We start from the raw sequence: 13,243 nt of genomic DNA, 5'->3' as shown, positions 1-13,243 counted from the left end.
TACCAATCCTACTGCTAACATAATCCAATCCCTGTGGAATAATTATGCTCTTGCTCTGTGTGTTACGTAAAAAGGAAAAGGTTCTCACATGTAACGATCGAGTTAATGCTTCTAAAAAAAGAAAAAAGAGAGAATATAATCTAACGAATTAACAAAGTCGTGTCAAATAGTACTCCCTCCGTCCAAGTTTACTTGCTTAATTTGGATTTTGCAAAAACTTGAAAGAAATTCAAATTATTTCCACATACATCATCGATCTTTCAAATTGTTTGTTCAATATACTAATTTTCATATCATAGTTTTTATTTCTTTCTTGATAATTAGAAAATTTTAATAGGAAATATACCAATTTTTTGGTACAAATTTGTTAAAAAAAAACACAATTTTGGCAAGTAAAGTTGGACGGATGGAGTAGTAAAAAAAACCTAAAACCCGTGCCGTACGCTAGTATATATACTCCCTCCATTCCATTTTAGATAATGTTTTATGGTTATTTTCTTGTTCCACAATACTTGAAAGTTTTCGTATATTCCCACAAAACTACCAATAATACCATAACACCTTGTCTTGGAAGTATAAGTTTATTTTAAAATGCACTAATAACAATTAATATTTAAGAACTTTTCTTACCGTTAGTCGGAAAATCTTCATCTCTCCATTTTTTAATGCACGTGAAAACTCCTAGAATGTCATCTAAAGTGGAACTGGGGAAGTATATAATTCAATATTGCTGCTGTGTTTATTGCTTTAACGGGCTTCTTCTTTCTTTGCACTTGTACAGGAGAGGTGATCAAATCCAATATTGCTGCTGCTCTTGTTTTAGACAAAATCCAATTTTGCGTGACAAGGTTTTATTAATTTGGCTTGTCGCTGCTATCTTCATGATTTTCTATCCGATCTGTGCTTGTTAACCTCAAGCGCTGTGTTGTAAAAGGCGTTCTAGGCGAACGAGTCGCTTAATGACCGCCAAGTAAAAAGCCCAACGCGCCAAATTGTCAGGAAATTTTGTGTTTTCTCAAGTTGTCCTCGAAGCCGGAAAATCTGTACGGGATCCTTCCATTTAATTAGCCAACGGAGTTACTTGTCTCGATCTCTTGATAAAAAGTAAGGGTTTGATCTTATGATTCAGTTTTGAGGTTGTTTTCTATATGATTTACTGATTCTAAAGGTTGGATTGAATTTTGATTTAGGGTTCTATCTTGATTTTTAATGATTTATTAGTTTCTTCTGTGGTTTATTATAGTATTTTGCTGATTCGAATGGATTGGCTTTTCAGGAGGAGATGGGAATCACTAGACGTTCCAAACGTTTCTGGATTGGAAGGAAAGAAGATTAGGGCAACTGCTGAAGAAACAGCTGGTGAATGTTCCTTGCGCTTCTGATAGTTTGTTTAGGGTTCACAGTCCTGCTTGCCTGATTATATACACTTCTTTATTTTTCTTTTTTCATACAAATTTATTCTTTTGGTATTTGCAGAAAATTTGAAAGATAAGAACAAACAAAATAGTACGTATTGAGCTTCTTTTCATTTCAGTGAATTGGTCATGGTTTATCAGTCAGTATCTAGAGTGGCAAATAGATTCCCAGTGTGTGGGTTTGGTTTAGGACTTTCTATGTTGAACATTAAACCCAATTATCCAGCTCAGCTGGATTCAGTTTTTGTTCTCATTCATTTTCTTTGTTCCTTGGTGTATTATTCTGTGAAACTTCCAGAGGATATTACGAGGGAGAATCGAGAGGATGGGCGAAAGGATGACATGTGGTAGTGTGGCAATTTTGAACAAAGTCCGAGAGCGTGAACTGAAAAGTAGTGGAACCTTGTCGTGGCAGCCTTCCATCTCTTGTTTGATTTTCTTTTGAAACCGAAGCAATGTGTTTGAGATTCCAGGAGCAAGCACCATGGTACACTCCATCCCTTCCCCATCCTCAAGTGTAAGGAAGGGATGGAGAGGGACAGGCAGTTCGTGCCTTCTCATCCCTTCCCTACATGAAACGCGTACGAATAGTGCCAAACGAGTATTCAGTACGCGTATTTTTTTTTTCATGAAAAAATATTTATTTAGGTAAAAAAAAGATTTAGAGTGAAAAAAATATATCAAATAGGTAAAAAAATATATCAAATAGGTAAAAAAATATATCAAATAGGGAAGGGATATCCCTCTCCATAGTGCTAGCTCTAAGAAGAGAACAAATGAATTTGACTTAATCTTGCAAGTTTAATACCAAATAGTACATTTTACATTTTGATTAACAAATGCCAATTAAGTTGAATACACCAGTTTCAATGGATCTTATTGAATTTCAGTGACACCTTTTTACAGAAATTTAAAAAGACTGTTAAGATAATGATGCATGCTGGGTTATAGGATGCAACTTTCTATATGGAAAGATGATAACTGAACAACACCTGGTTCGCGGACTATTTCTAGTTGCAAGTCACAGCTCAAAATCATTCCACTAATCTTTGCATGATATTGGGGGAAGTCTTTTATCACATTAAACTCCAGTGACGTAAAGACTAGCTGCGAAAACAATATCACGCTTGATTGCGTTCGAAGCTGTTTCCATTTTCTTGTAAAGTGCTGAATTGCCCATGATTGATGCTGCATTTTTGAATTCACGACATGTCTCATCCAGACGGACAATGGTTCTAACAATCAGGCCTTCAGGAACATCTGTAAGCTCACAGATATCTGCAAAAGGTGTACCCTGGCACAAAATGAATAAACCTAGGTGAATATAGGATACATTAAGCTGTTTAACAAGTTACCGGTATAATAGGGTGTTAGATAAATAAACAGCAATAATTTTAGTGCAAAATAAGCATATGAACCTTTGCCCACTCGTACACCACTTCAACAAGACCGAACTTGAGATTATCTCGTGCATATTCCTCGGCACTTATTGGTAGATTAAAATGCGCTTGTAGCTCCCCAAGTCTGATTGCCGTGTCATACAATCTAAAACATATGAATTGAAGATTCAGTGACAAGGATAAATCAAGACTGATATATGATCCTCTGAGCATATAGTGTATAAGAAGATAAAACGTCGAAGAAATGACCTATTCTTTGCCTCCGCCAACTTGGGAGTAAGAGACGGCTCAGAAGTGTTCTTTTGTTGAAATACAAGTGCAGACATAAGGGCCACAGCTTCTTCTGGTTCCAGTTCATCTAGCTGGTTCTCAAACAAACACTCAGTAGATATCAACTCTTCGCCAGAATTCATCTCACATGCTACACGGCCCTTAATCTGAACAACAAGGTCAGCATCAATACAACCGACCTTCTTCAGCACATCAATCTGCAAACGAAAAGCCTTGATGTTAATGAATGAACTCATGAAAGTTATGTCATCATCCTCTCTAGGATATCATCACGAAAACATTACCCTGCCCTGAAAGTCTGGCATCTGCTGGAGTGCTTCATCTGACAGTTGAAACTTTAGGTTGTTAACTTCCACCTTCTGCCTGTGTGACTCTTTTACTATAGCAAGGTGCTCTTCAAATTTTGAACATCCGTGGCACTTGTTCATAGACATATTTAACAATAGTCTATTCCATGCATGGTATGCTTCAACAGACTTCACGTCTTTCAGCTTCAAATCTAGGAAAAAACAATCACCAGAGAGGATTATCTGCTTGAGCATATAACTGTAGGAGGTACATAGACTGAAAACAAAAGGGTGTCAAATCGAATTAAGCATGGTTATTCACCCACATTATGTGGTGCAGGACCATACCTTTTATGGGATCTAAGGCTTGAGGATATTTGTTTCCACTGGTTTTTGTCTCAGAAAGTTGTTGAACAGTTTTTGAGTATGCTGCATTACTGTCATCTTCAAGAAGCCCAACTTGATCAATCTTAATTTTGCAGTTGCAAATGCTTAAGAACTCTTTGTGGTCGATTTTTAAAACTTCATAACTCATTCCAGCTGCACTACTAAGGCGTGGTAATTCTATATTGATGGTCCCCTTTCCCTTCCGAGACTTCCCAACTGAGAAGTACTCATCATCTCGACCACGCTGCTTTTTAGGAGCAATAAAATAACCTTGCGGCAGATTATCATTTAATTTTTGTTGTAATTTATCACTAGCTGAAGGAGCGTGAGTTGATACTGGCCGATCAGGTCTCAGAACCAAAACAATGTATTGTTTATTTACATCGGAGAGTACTTTTAGGACGACTCCAAGAAGGTGATCTTGGGCCTGTGACTGGCAAAGGATAAAAACTCAGTAAACATGGTACCTAGCTAATGTGGTTAAACATTAGAATGGCTACAAGATATCTTATTAATGTATATTGAGAAATAATTAAAACAAGCACTCACTGATTGTAAATTGACGACCACCACTCTTCCCGGTGTAAGATAGCCTTGGGCAGTAGTGGATTGCATGAGTGTCTCTAACACAAATTTTCTTTGCTGGTCAGCTTCCAAGAGCATCTCATAGTATTCCTCAATTGCAGGTTCACCCTTTATACATCTGACACAACCAAAACCTCAAAGTCAGATCTTATACTACAGTCCAAAATAAAGTGTTCCCAATTAGAGCTGAAGTAACAAGATAAGCTGAATTTTGACTAAAGCCTTATCGGCTTAAAGATCAAAATCATTGCTCAAGAACTCTCAGTTGAGATTGCAGTAAACTCTCAGTTCTTAGAAATTGAATTGGCAACTCTAAAATATGATGATAATCATGAGGGGGAAAGTGTACTCGACAGTTTTTGCAATCTGAGCAAGCTTTCGCATGAGAAGTTGTTGCTGTTCTGGAAGTTTCTTTTGAGCATGAAATTCGGCGAAGCTTCTCTTCAGCATGTCCTCTACCTGTTACAACGGTACTTGCTAAGATTGATATTTTGCATTAAGATAAGTTGAACTGTTTGAGTCTTAGATTCAGACAATTCTGTTAATGGATCTCAGACAGGCAATATTACATCCCTCACAACATATAATAACACATGTATAAATTTGTTTCTGAAAGTAAGAAGTTTATACATAATTACTTAGAACACCCTATGAAACCCACGAGTAATCAATTATAAACCATGCAACCTATCCCACTACTCTCCGGTAACTGTTTACGAGTGAATTCTACTATTTTCAAGGTTAGCGATTGAATCAATTGCCTACAAGTATATAGAGAAGAAAATAAATAAGTCATGCTAGGCGTTGAAAATTACCCTCAACTCTTCAACACGAAGTAGATGCAATATCATAGTGTAAGTCAATCGAAATTGAGATTCAAGCCTTGTGGCGCTTCCTACAATAACATGTTTCAAATCCCTCTCCTCAGGGATTTCATCACGACACATAACTACAACCGTGCCAATCGTATCCAGTCCTCTCCTACCTGCCCGGCCAGCCATTTGAGTGTATTCACCAGGAAGCAACTGTCTGAACTCTTTCCCATCAAACTTTCTCAGAGTATCAAAAACAACCTGAACATAGCAGTTCTAAAACTTAGCAGCCATGCAAACCCATAAAGGTAGAAACATATACAGAAGGTACTGATTAAAAAGAAATATATTGTTAAGATTATTCCTAACCATACAAGTGTTTCAAGAAAAGAGAAGACCTACCGTCCTAGCTGGAGCATTAACACCCATGGCAAATGTCTCAGTGGAAAACAGAACCTACATCACAAACACAAACAGGTATTAAACAAGCGATAACTAGTTATAGGTAACAAATTCATTACTCGACTACAAAATACTTGAAGAAACTGCAGCACTAGTACTTAAGATACGCGGGCTCAACTATTTATATATTTTTTTAAATGTACTCAAATTGTATGTATTCAAACTCCTGAGAATATTACTACCAACTACGGATTGTTAAAGAAGGGGCATGGCTGTAGGAGGCAATCGTAAACAACGGGCATCTTGACATTTTCCCTTCCAGGTTAGTGGCAGAAAGATATCTAAGAATCTAAGCTGTTTACAGATATAAACGACGGGTGAAGTATTTCAAAGATTTTCGATGATTATCGTGGAACTTTTTTCTTCATTGCACTGTAATCCGTAGGCATTGTAAAGCTCGATTTTTTGAAGCCCCTAGGTCTTCTAGAGTTTATGGTAGAGAATCTAGAGATGAAATATAAACTACTTCAAAAAAAGGCATCGGCAGATATTTCAAAACAAGAATTACCTTTATAACACCACGACAAAAGAGCATCTCCACGACCTCTTTAACAATAGGAAGCAGACCAGCATGATGAACACCAATCCCTCTACGCAAAAGGCTTTGGACTCTGACTACCTACAAAAAGTATGGCATATGAATATCTGACATTAAATTTGGCGAGACAGGATAAGTAAAAAGGGAATAAAAGTAAGGAGGTGTAATCAGAAATTTAGAAGACCTGTGGAAGGTTCCGGTCAGATCCCTTTAGGCGTGAAAAGGCTTTGTCACAGAAAACACGAATTTCACTCTTTTCTGAACTATTTGTAAGATCAGTTGAAGTCAAATTATCAGCTGATTTATCACAACGGTTCTTTGAAAAGCAAAAAAGAACCACCTGAAGTCAAAAAGAAAGGTAGATGTAAACAAGAATTAAATATTTAAATGGCTTAACTAAGACGAATATTGCTGGATGGGATTCTGATGATTATGTTCCTTACAGGTAAAAGGGACTTCTTCAAGAGCTTGTTAATAAGCAACAGCCACAAAGAAGCTTCTGATCTCCTTGCTCCCCAATTGTTTTGGCTTGTCCCACCAGTCCCAGCATTTTTGTCAGGGTGCTTCTGTGGTTTACCACGATTGGCGTTTTCACGTTGTTGCCGAACTTGGGAACCACCCTGAGATGCTTGAGACCCAGAATATGCTCCAGCACCACCTAGAGCTTTACTTGAATTTTTCTTATTGTAAACATCTTTAGCAGCTTTTAATCCCAGGGGTTGAAAAATCTCATTCTCGCATATGCTATAGAGTTCCCCAGAGTAGAATAGGCAGTGCTCTAAAGGAACGGGCCTTTTTGTTGTTCTGTAACCATACACGAGAAAACCCAAAAGAAAGAGCTAAGGTGGCATAAAAGATACGAATAAAATGAACAAGTACACAGACCCCGTAAATAACTGAGGCAAGTAGATAAATGAACAAAAAAAATTGTTTCAGTACTTCCCCAACTACTTACCCAGTAACACGGATTTTCTTTTGCTTTGTACGACCAATCCAGTCAGCAAACTCTACAGTGTTTGGCACCTAGATTATTAAATGTTCAAACTGATAAGTCAGTATCTCAATGGGACCATAAAACACAAAAGGAACTATCACCACTATCCCAAGCCATTTTCATTTTGTGCATGTCTTTAGAGGAATAGAAGGTTTAGATAAGAGGAATATTTCTTGAGAGTTCCTGTGAATCAACTCTCCAAGAATGGATCTTTAATAATCTAAGCACCATGACTAAGCACCTTTGAAAAATACAGATGTACAGTGAAGTTTCCTTTTATATTCTACCATAGAGAATTTTCCATCAAGTAAATTTTGGACAGAAAGATTAGTTAGGAAGTTCATGGCAACTCAAAGATATTTGTATGCGGGCAGAGAAGGGTGCTTTGTGGGTGTAAAAAGTGTCCGAAAAGTCTAGGCCACCCTGTTCTGCCAGAGGCCGAAAGTAAGACATTGTAAGGTTGATAGCAAATCGTCTTCATGGATCAGATTATAAGCATTTTCGTTCAGTTTCTAAAACAAATAGAGAGATAATTCCAAAAAAAAAAAAACAACATCATATTTATCTCCATGGCTGGTGTTCTCTGGAGACCTCAATCAGACCATCTACAATATCGTAAACCCAATGTACAATGAAGAAAACTACGTAATGAACCAAAACCCCTCATGGTCCAGCCTAGCCTGGCCTAAATAAGTTTATTCGGCGGACACGGGTTTTGCCTATATTTTTGTTGTCAGGCCCGATACCAGCCTGAAAACCTGTTATTTATGCCCGCTAAATATGCCCGTTCAAAACGTACTAGAATTATCAAGTATTCCCTAAAAATGATCTATAAGTTGCCAAGCTCATGAGTCATGTCAATCTCTCCGAAAAATCTGATAGCATTTACCCATTGTACCAACTTCAGTGTATTTGATGAAAAACTTACTGTTAAAATCCACAACTCTCATTGCTCAACTAAAACATATTTGAGACAATTAGATAATTATGAATCCACAATGGGTACTATAAGCTGAACATAAAGGTTCTGATCATTCAAAATATTGGCCAATCCACTGACTATTTAATTCAACCATGTCAAACGACATATTCTTAAAATATAATTGTAGTTAACAAGCCAAGTACTACATACCGTTGCTGATAGAAGAACAATATTGACATGCTTTGGAAGCATGATAATAACTTCTTCCCACACAACACCTCTTTCAACGTCGTTGACATAGTGCACTTCATCAAATATAACCTATTTTTCCAAATATACAGCAAAAAGAAAACTATATCACGTACCCTTCTGCATGGAATCGAGAATCTGGAAAAGTAAACAGGTTGGTGGGAGTGGGAGTGTTCTGGTGTCTTATTTAGCAAAAAAATCACAGTGGAGTAGACAAGACAAACCCATTCAATATCTCGGATAATGTCAGCACCTCTGTAAAGCATTGACCTTAAGATTTCAGTAGTCATGATTAAACAAGATGCCTCTGGCCTGATGCTTACATCCCCAGTGAGAAGGCCAACATCAAATTTTCCACTGAAATCCCTGTACTTCTGGTTACTGATAGTTTTAATTGGAGCAGTATACACAGCTCGCGTGCAATGCTACACCAAAAAACAAAATACATATGTACTCAACCATCATAGAATGTACACAGATGAACGCGAACATGAGACAATTGCAGTAATCTACAGACACAATTATCATAAGGGAACAGAAAAAAATAAAGAACCGGAAAATAATGGTGCACACACAGTTTTGTTAGTGTCTAATGTGACCCTGCGAATTAAAAATGAGTCAAAATAAAATCATACTTTTGATGCCAAAGCAAATGCATACTCCGCAACAACAGTCTTTCCAGCGGATGTGTGAGCAGCTACAAAAACAGACTCCCCCTTTTCAAGATAATAGACGGCCTGCATATTTGCCATGTAATATGAATTACTTTCATGGCAGATCAAGAGAGACTCACTCTCATTCGATACAACCATATATTGCAATGTAAGTACGATGAACAGTTACCTCCTTTTGAAATTTATCCAACTCAAAAGGAAAGTCAATGGCCATGTCAGGAACAAGTTCACTGAAACGCTCTGCAATGTGTTCGCTCCCTCCTTGGACTGCCCAAGCCTGCAGATAAAATAACTTCAAAACCATAACATAGGCTAAATGTAGCAGGGAGGATTCAAATATTTAACCAATATGTGAAGCAAATTTCTGAAGAGAAGTGAAATAACATGCCAAACTTGCTTACTGATGGAAAGTAGCTACTGTATGCTGATAGTAACTCTTGTAAATTATTGACCAAAAATAGCTCAAAGGTATAGTGCAAAGATAACAGACAATTACCTCTTTCTGCTGATTTCCACCACTACCATTACTTTCATCTGACCTAGATGTTGAACCTCCTGGATCAACTGATAGTAACTCATCCAAGACAGAAAATTCAGTAAGAAGTGCGCTATTGCTTGAATCAACTTCCTCCTCAATTGAAATTTCTCGAGCAGAACTTATAACTTCTGACAAATGTTAAGAAATCAATAAACATCAGTAAAGCATGGAACTTATGTTAGTCAGAGTCTTTCATTCCTACTGCTGCAGCATAAGAAATAGATATGAAGGGGCTTCAAAAGCAAAGTTGGATACTCCAAATTCTGTAGACCCATATAGTCCTATGCCCCTTGAATAATTAAACATCAGACACAAAAGTATCTTGCATTACATACCTTCTTCATGTGATTCCTCAACATCATCTTCCCAAGCCTTCTTAAATAAGTCATCGAAGTTCACAGACAACCTACTCTGAAGATGAAATAAATGCTCAAGAACATGAAATCCACCTCTGAGAGAAGGGGAATACAGAAAGCCTTATAGAAACACACGTGTAATAAGAGCTGTAGTACCAACCAGATTTTCATCAGAGTTTTTGACCGAACTTTTCTCATGCGTGACTTTCCACGAGCTTGGATAAGCCTACAACAAAAACAAAATAAGATATGGCACCACGAGCACCAACTCAAAAAAAGAATCATTCTTCTGGCAGGTATACAAACATAAAATGATAGAATCAATATATTCTTAAAACAAACGTAATATCATACCTTGAGGTCCCCGAGATCCAATCCCTGCTTAAAACCGGGAGGAGTAGTCTGTGCAGGACCACCTTTGAGAATTTCACTCAACCACTCACCACTTGAAACACCCTCCGGAAGTATTCTTCCAGAAGATTGAGACTCACTTAGACCACCTGGACGAAAAGGACGATTGCTGATACTACCCCGCACAAAATCCTTCGCAGGACCAGGCATACGAGGTGCAGCCCCGGAATCTTGAGCACCTTCCATTACTTCTAATATTGGTACCTAGAAACATTACGCATGGCAAGCCACCAAGTCAAATCAAAGAAGCAACACATACAAATCCAATTCGAATAATAACTACTGTAATAATAAGCATAATGATATCAACAATGTAAGACAATGTACCTCCACTGATTCTGGAATCCATATTCCTTTCTCGTTCTTTTTACGCTTATGCGGCAATTCCCATTTAGGAACTATAACAGTCCGTGGCAATGACGGCTCTAAAGGTATTTCCGCTTTATCAAACCAATCAAAATCCCATTGTCTTCCACACTTATCAGGCGCAAACTCTTTGGAATCTAATTTTGGTGTCAAATACTTGTCTTCTAAAAACTTGTTTATACTTTCTTGTGTTAGTGGTGCTAATGCTGGTGGCTGAAACACATAAACCCCAATTACTGTTTTTGTTAGCTACTTCTTAAAAATTAGGGTTTAATCAACAAAAATCAGAATGTAGAGTAAATAGAGAGTTGAGGATACTCACAAGGATAAGATCGGGAAGAGATTTGATAGGGTTAGAACGTTCAACTGGAGGAAGTGGTTCGAGTCTAAGATGTCCACTGTGCCCAGTTAATCCAATTCTGAAGGGGAACTCGTTTCCTATTCGATCCATTTGCAGCTACTTTTCCACTCTCGCTCGCTGTTACTGCTCTGCGTTGTTGTTCGTACTACTACAGTGGCGCCAAATTCTCTGTATTTTTGGAAGTTAAACAAGAAATAAATTCGCGGGACTTTGACAGAGTAGGGGAGAATCGGTGAAGAAGATGAAGCTGATTCCAACGGTTGCTTGCTTTGAACACACGAAATTTTGGTTCTGGTATGGTAATAGTCGGTCTGAACCAAAATGTGTGCCCTAGCGTAGAAATTGGTGAAATATTAAGGCCGGCCTTACAGGGCCTATGGGAATTATACCTAACTAAAATTTTAATCGGCCAAGCCAAGTGGATGGGTAAATATTAGGCGAACAAGAAATGAACAGTTGCCGTAAAAATCGCCGGTAGTTTCTATAAAACATGGGGAACAAAGATAATCTGTTAGCGGACAAAGTCTAGCTGCCAACAGTTATTTCTCCAAAAGTAAAAATTGATTATATTTTCACGCCTATTTTGCGTTTCTTCCTCTTCCAAGTTCCCTAATTAGCGTTTCCTTCTCAAAAAGATTAAAATTAGTGTTTTTTCCCATCGTTAATTTTTCCATCCAATTTTCAGTTAGCCGAGTCACCATTATTGTTCACGTGGTAAAAGTATACACGTGTCACACATACTTCCCGAAATATCCTTATCTTCTTCAGTAAATCCATGGAAGATCATTCCCTTCTTCATAAGGGACTCAACTAAAAACTCAATTGAAGAAACAACTCCCGCTGATCCAATCAATTTCTCTGCTAAATCCCTTTTAATTGTTTTCTTTACCAAAATTAAATATTCCAATAATGAAGGGATCGTTTCTAACCTTTACTTAAAAACCCTAACCCTAATTTACAACAAAGGAAGGGAGGCTCAGCTAGCAAATTGGTTTCAGTTACTGAGAGATCCTTTTCCCAATTCCAGTTAACATACAGACCCTTCTCCATCTTCCCTGCACCAGTTCTGCAAATGGGTTATACCCAATTCAATAAACACCAGCAAACCTTAATTTCCAAAATCAATTATTTCCCAAATGCAACCATAACATCAATTTCTATTCTGAACCATATGAATCTCGGCAACATCACCAATTTTTGTTCATCAAGGCATCAACAGCTCCATCTATTGCTTCGACTCAATTTCAAAAGAAACCTATTTTAGCCGACAAACGAATTCCATCACCATCACCGGCTGTCCATTTTTTCTTCGTTGAGTACTTTGAACGAAACCCAATTTTAGTCACATCCAGAAATCCTCAAATCTATGGTTACCGTCAATCACCATTTAATCAAGATCCATTCTAGGCAGAACCCACTTGAGCGTGTCTTCCATAATGGAAATTAATAACGGCCTCGAAGAATCTTATTACCTGGTTTTTATGGAACAATAACAGGAGCTTCATGTCATATGTCTAAGTTGTTGTGTAAGGGGTCTGCCTTTCGTAATGGGTCTGTGGTGCTCTAGTAAGAGTAGGGGCTACATTTTGTTAACCGTCTAGATGTGGACGCGTGTCTGTCAGGTTTTTGTCGATCTGAGAGATTGAGTGAACCAATAAATGTGTAGGAAAACACGTTTTGTAAGCTTAAGACACATTTAATGTTAATCTCTATTTAGTCCTTCTTTTCTCTCTCATGCTGGTTTCGACCGGATTTCTCTAATTCCCTCTGATTCTCTGTGATATTTGTTGTAGAAACACAACAATTGGCATCAGAGTCGTTCTATGCTCACCATGGGTGGAGCTAATCATCCCACCGTTAAAGAATTAAATGAAGATCTTCAAAAACTTTCAGAAAATTTTGATAAACAGATTGGAGATCTTTCTTCAAAATACGATGAGCTCGCTGCGCAAAATAAAGAGATTAAAGAATCATTGTTGTCTAAGGGTGATTTCGTTAAGTTCATGGAGAACTTTACAGGGAAAAGGGTTGAAGAACAACAAGATCCAGTAACAGAAATACCTCATTCAAACCCTTTTCACCAAAACGAGGCTATGTACAATTTTCAGCAAGGGGGTCGAGATCTCTACAACTCACATCGTATACCAAAGCTAGATTTTCCAAGGTTTAATGGAGAAAACCCCAAAGGATAGATA

General features: G+C 37.7%; 1 protein-coding gene and 1 long non-coding RNA gene across 4 annotated transcripts; one reads left to right on the top strand and one right to left on the bottom strand.

Annotated features, from left to right (window-relative positions):
- Positions 1–743: 743 nt before the first annotated feature.
- On the top strand, positions 744–2,206 carry LOC113310139. Its single transcript, XR_003340946.1, has 4 exons — positions 744–1,104; positions 1,277–1,359; positions 1,477–1,506; positions 1,714–2,206. It is a non-coding gene; the product is annotated as an uncharacterized LOC113310139 (long non-coding RNA).
- Positions 2,182–11,425, bottom strand: LOC113310138 (DExH-box ATP-dependent RNA helicase DExH11-like). Of its 3 annotated transcripts, none has more exons than XM_026558722.1 (23): positions 11,010–11,425; positions 10,649–10,900; positions 10,265–10,525; positions 10,071–10,136; positions 9,890–9,965; positions 9,513–9,682; positions 9,186–9,293; positions 8,978–9,079; positions 8,567–8,767; positions 8,304–8,414; positions 7,133–7,200; positions 6,621–6,981; positions 6,362–6,517; positions 6,148–6,258; positions 5,580–5,633; positions 5,181–5,438; positions 4,715–4,824; positions 4,330–4,483; positions 3,742–4,213; positions 3,391–3,605; positions 3,065–3,303; positions 2,834–2,960; positions 2,182–2,709 (listed from the first exon to the last, which is right to left on the bottom strand). In XM_026558722.1, exons 1-23 carry the CDS (start codon positions 11,136–11,138, stop codon positions 2,497–2,499), a joined length of 4,014 nt encoding a protein of 1,337 aa, XP_026414507.1. In that variant the 5' UTR covers positions 11,139–11,425; the 3' UTR covers positions 2,182–2,496. The 3 variants fall into 3 exon arrangements, with proteins under 3 accessions (XP_026414507.1, XP_026414509.1, XP_026414508.1); XM_026558724.1 differs by having other exon boundaries at positions 3,742–4,207; XM_026558723.1 differs by having other exon boundaries at positions 9,513–9,679.
- Positions 11,426–13,243: the final 1,818 nt, after the last annotated feature.

Source organism: Papaver somniferum, chromosome 9 (assembly GCF_003573695.1).
Source record: "Papaver somniferum cultivar HN1 chromosome 9, ASM357369v1, whole genome shotgun sequence".
NCBI classification, from domain to species: Eukaryota; Viridiplantae; Streptophyta; class Magnoliopsida; order Ranunculales; family Papaveraceae; genus Papaver; species Papaver somniferum.
The sequence above is the reverse complement of the archived record's forward strand: the minus strand, read 5'-3'. Positions and strand labels throughout refer to the sequence as shown.

Coding starts and splice junctions, on each gene's coding strand:
- LOC113310138 (XM_026558722.1), bottom strand. CDS start 11,138: ATGGATCGAATAGGAAACGAGTTCCCCTTCAGAATTGGATTAACTGGG. Junction 7,201..8,303: donor TTGTTCTTCTATCAGCAACG/GTATGTAGTACT, acceptor TTAATAATCTAG/GTGCCAAACACTGTAGAGTT. Junction 6,982..7,132: donor AAGAAAATCCGTGTTACTGG/GTAAGTAGTTGG, acceptor GTATGGTTACAG/AACAACAAAAAGGCCCGTTC.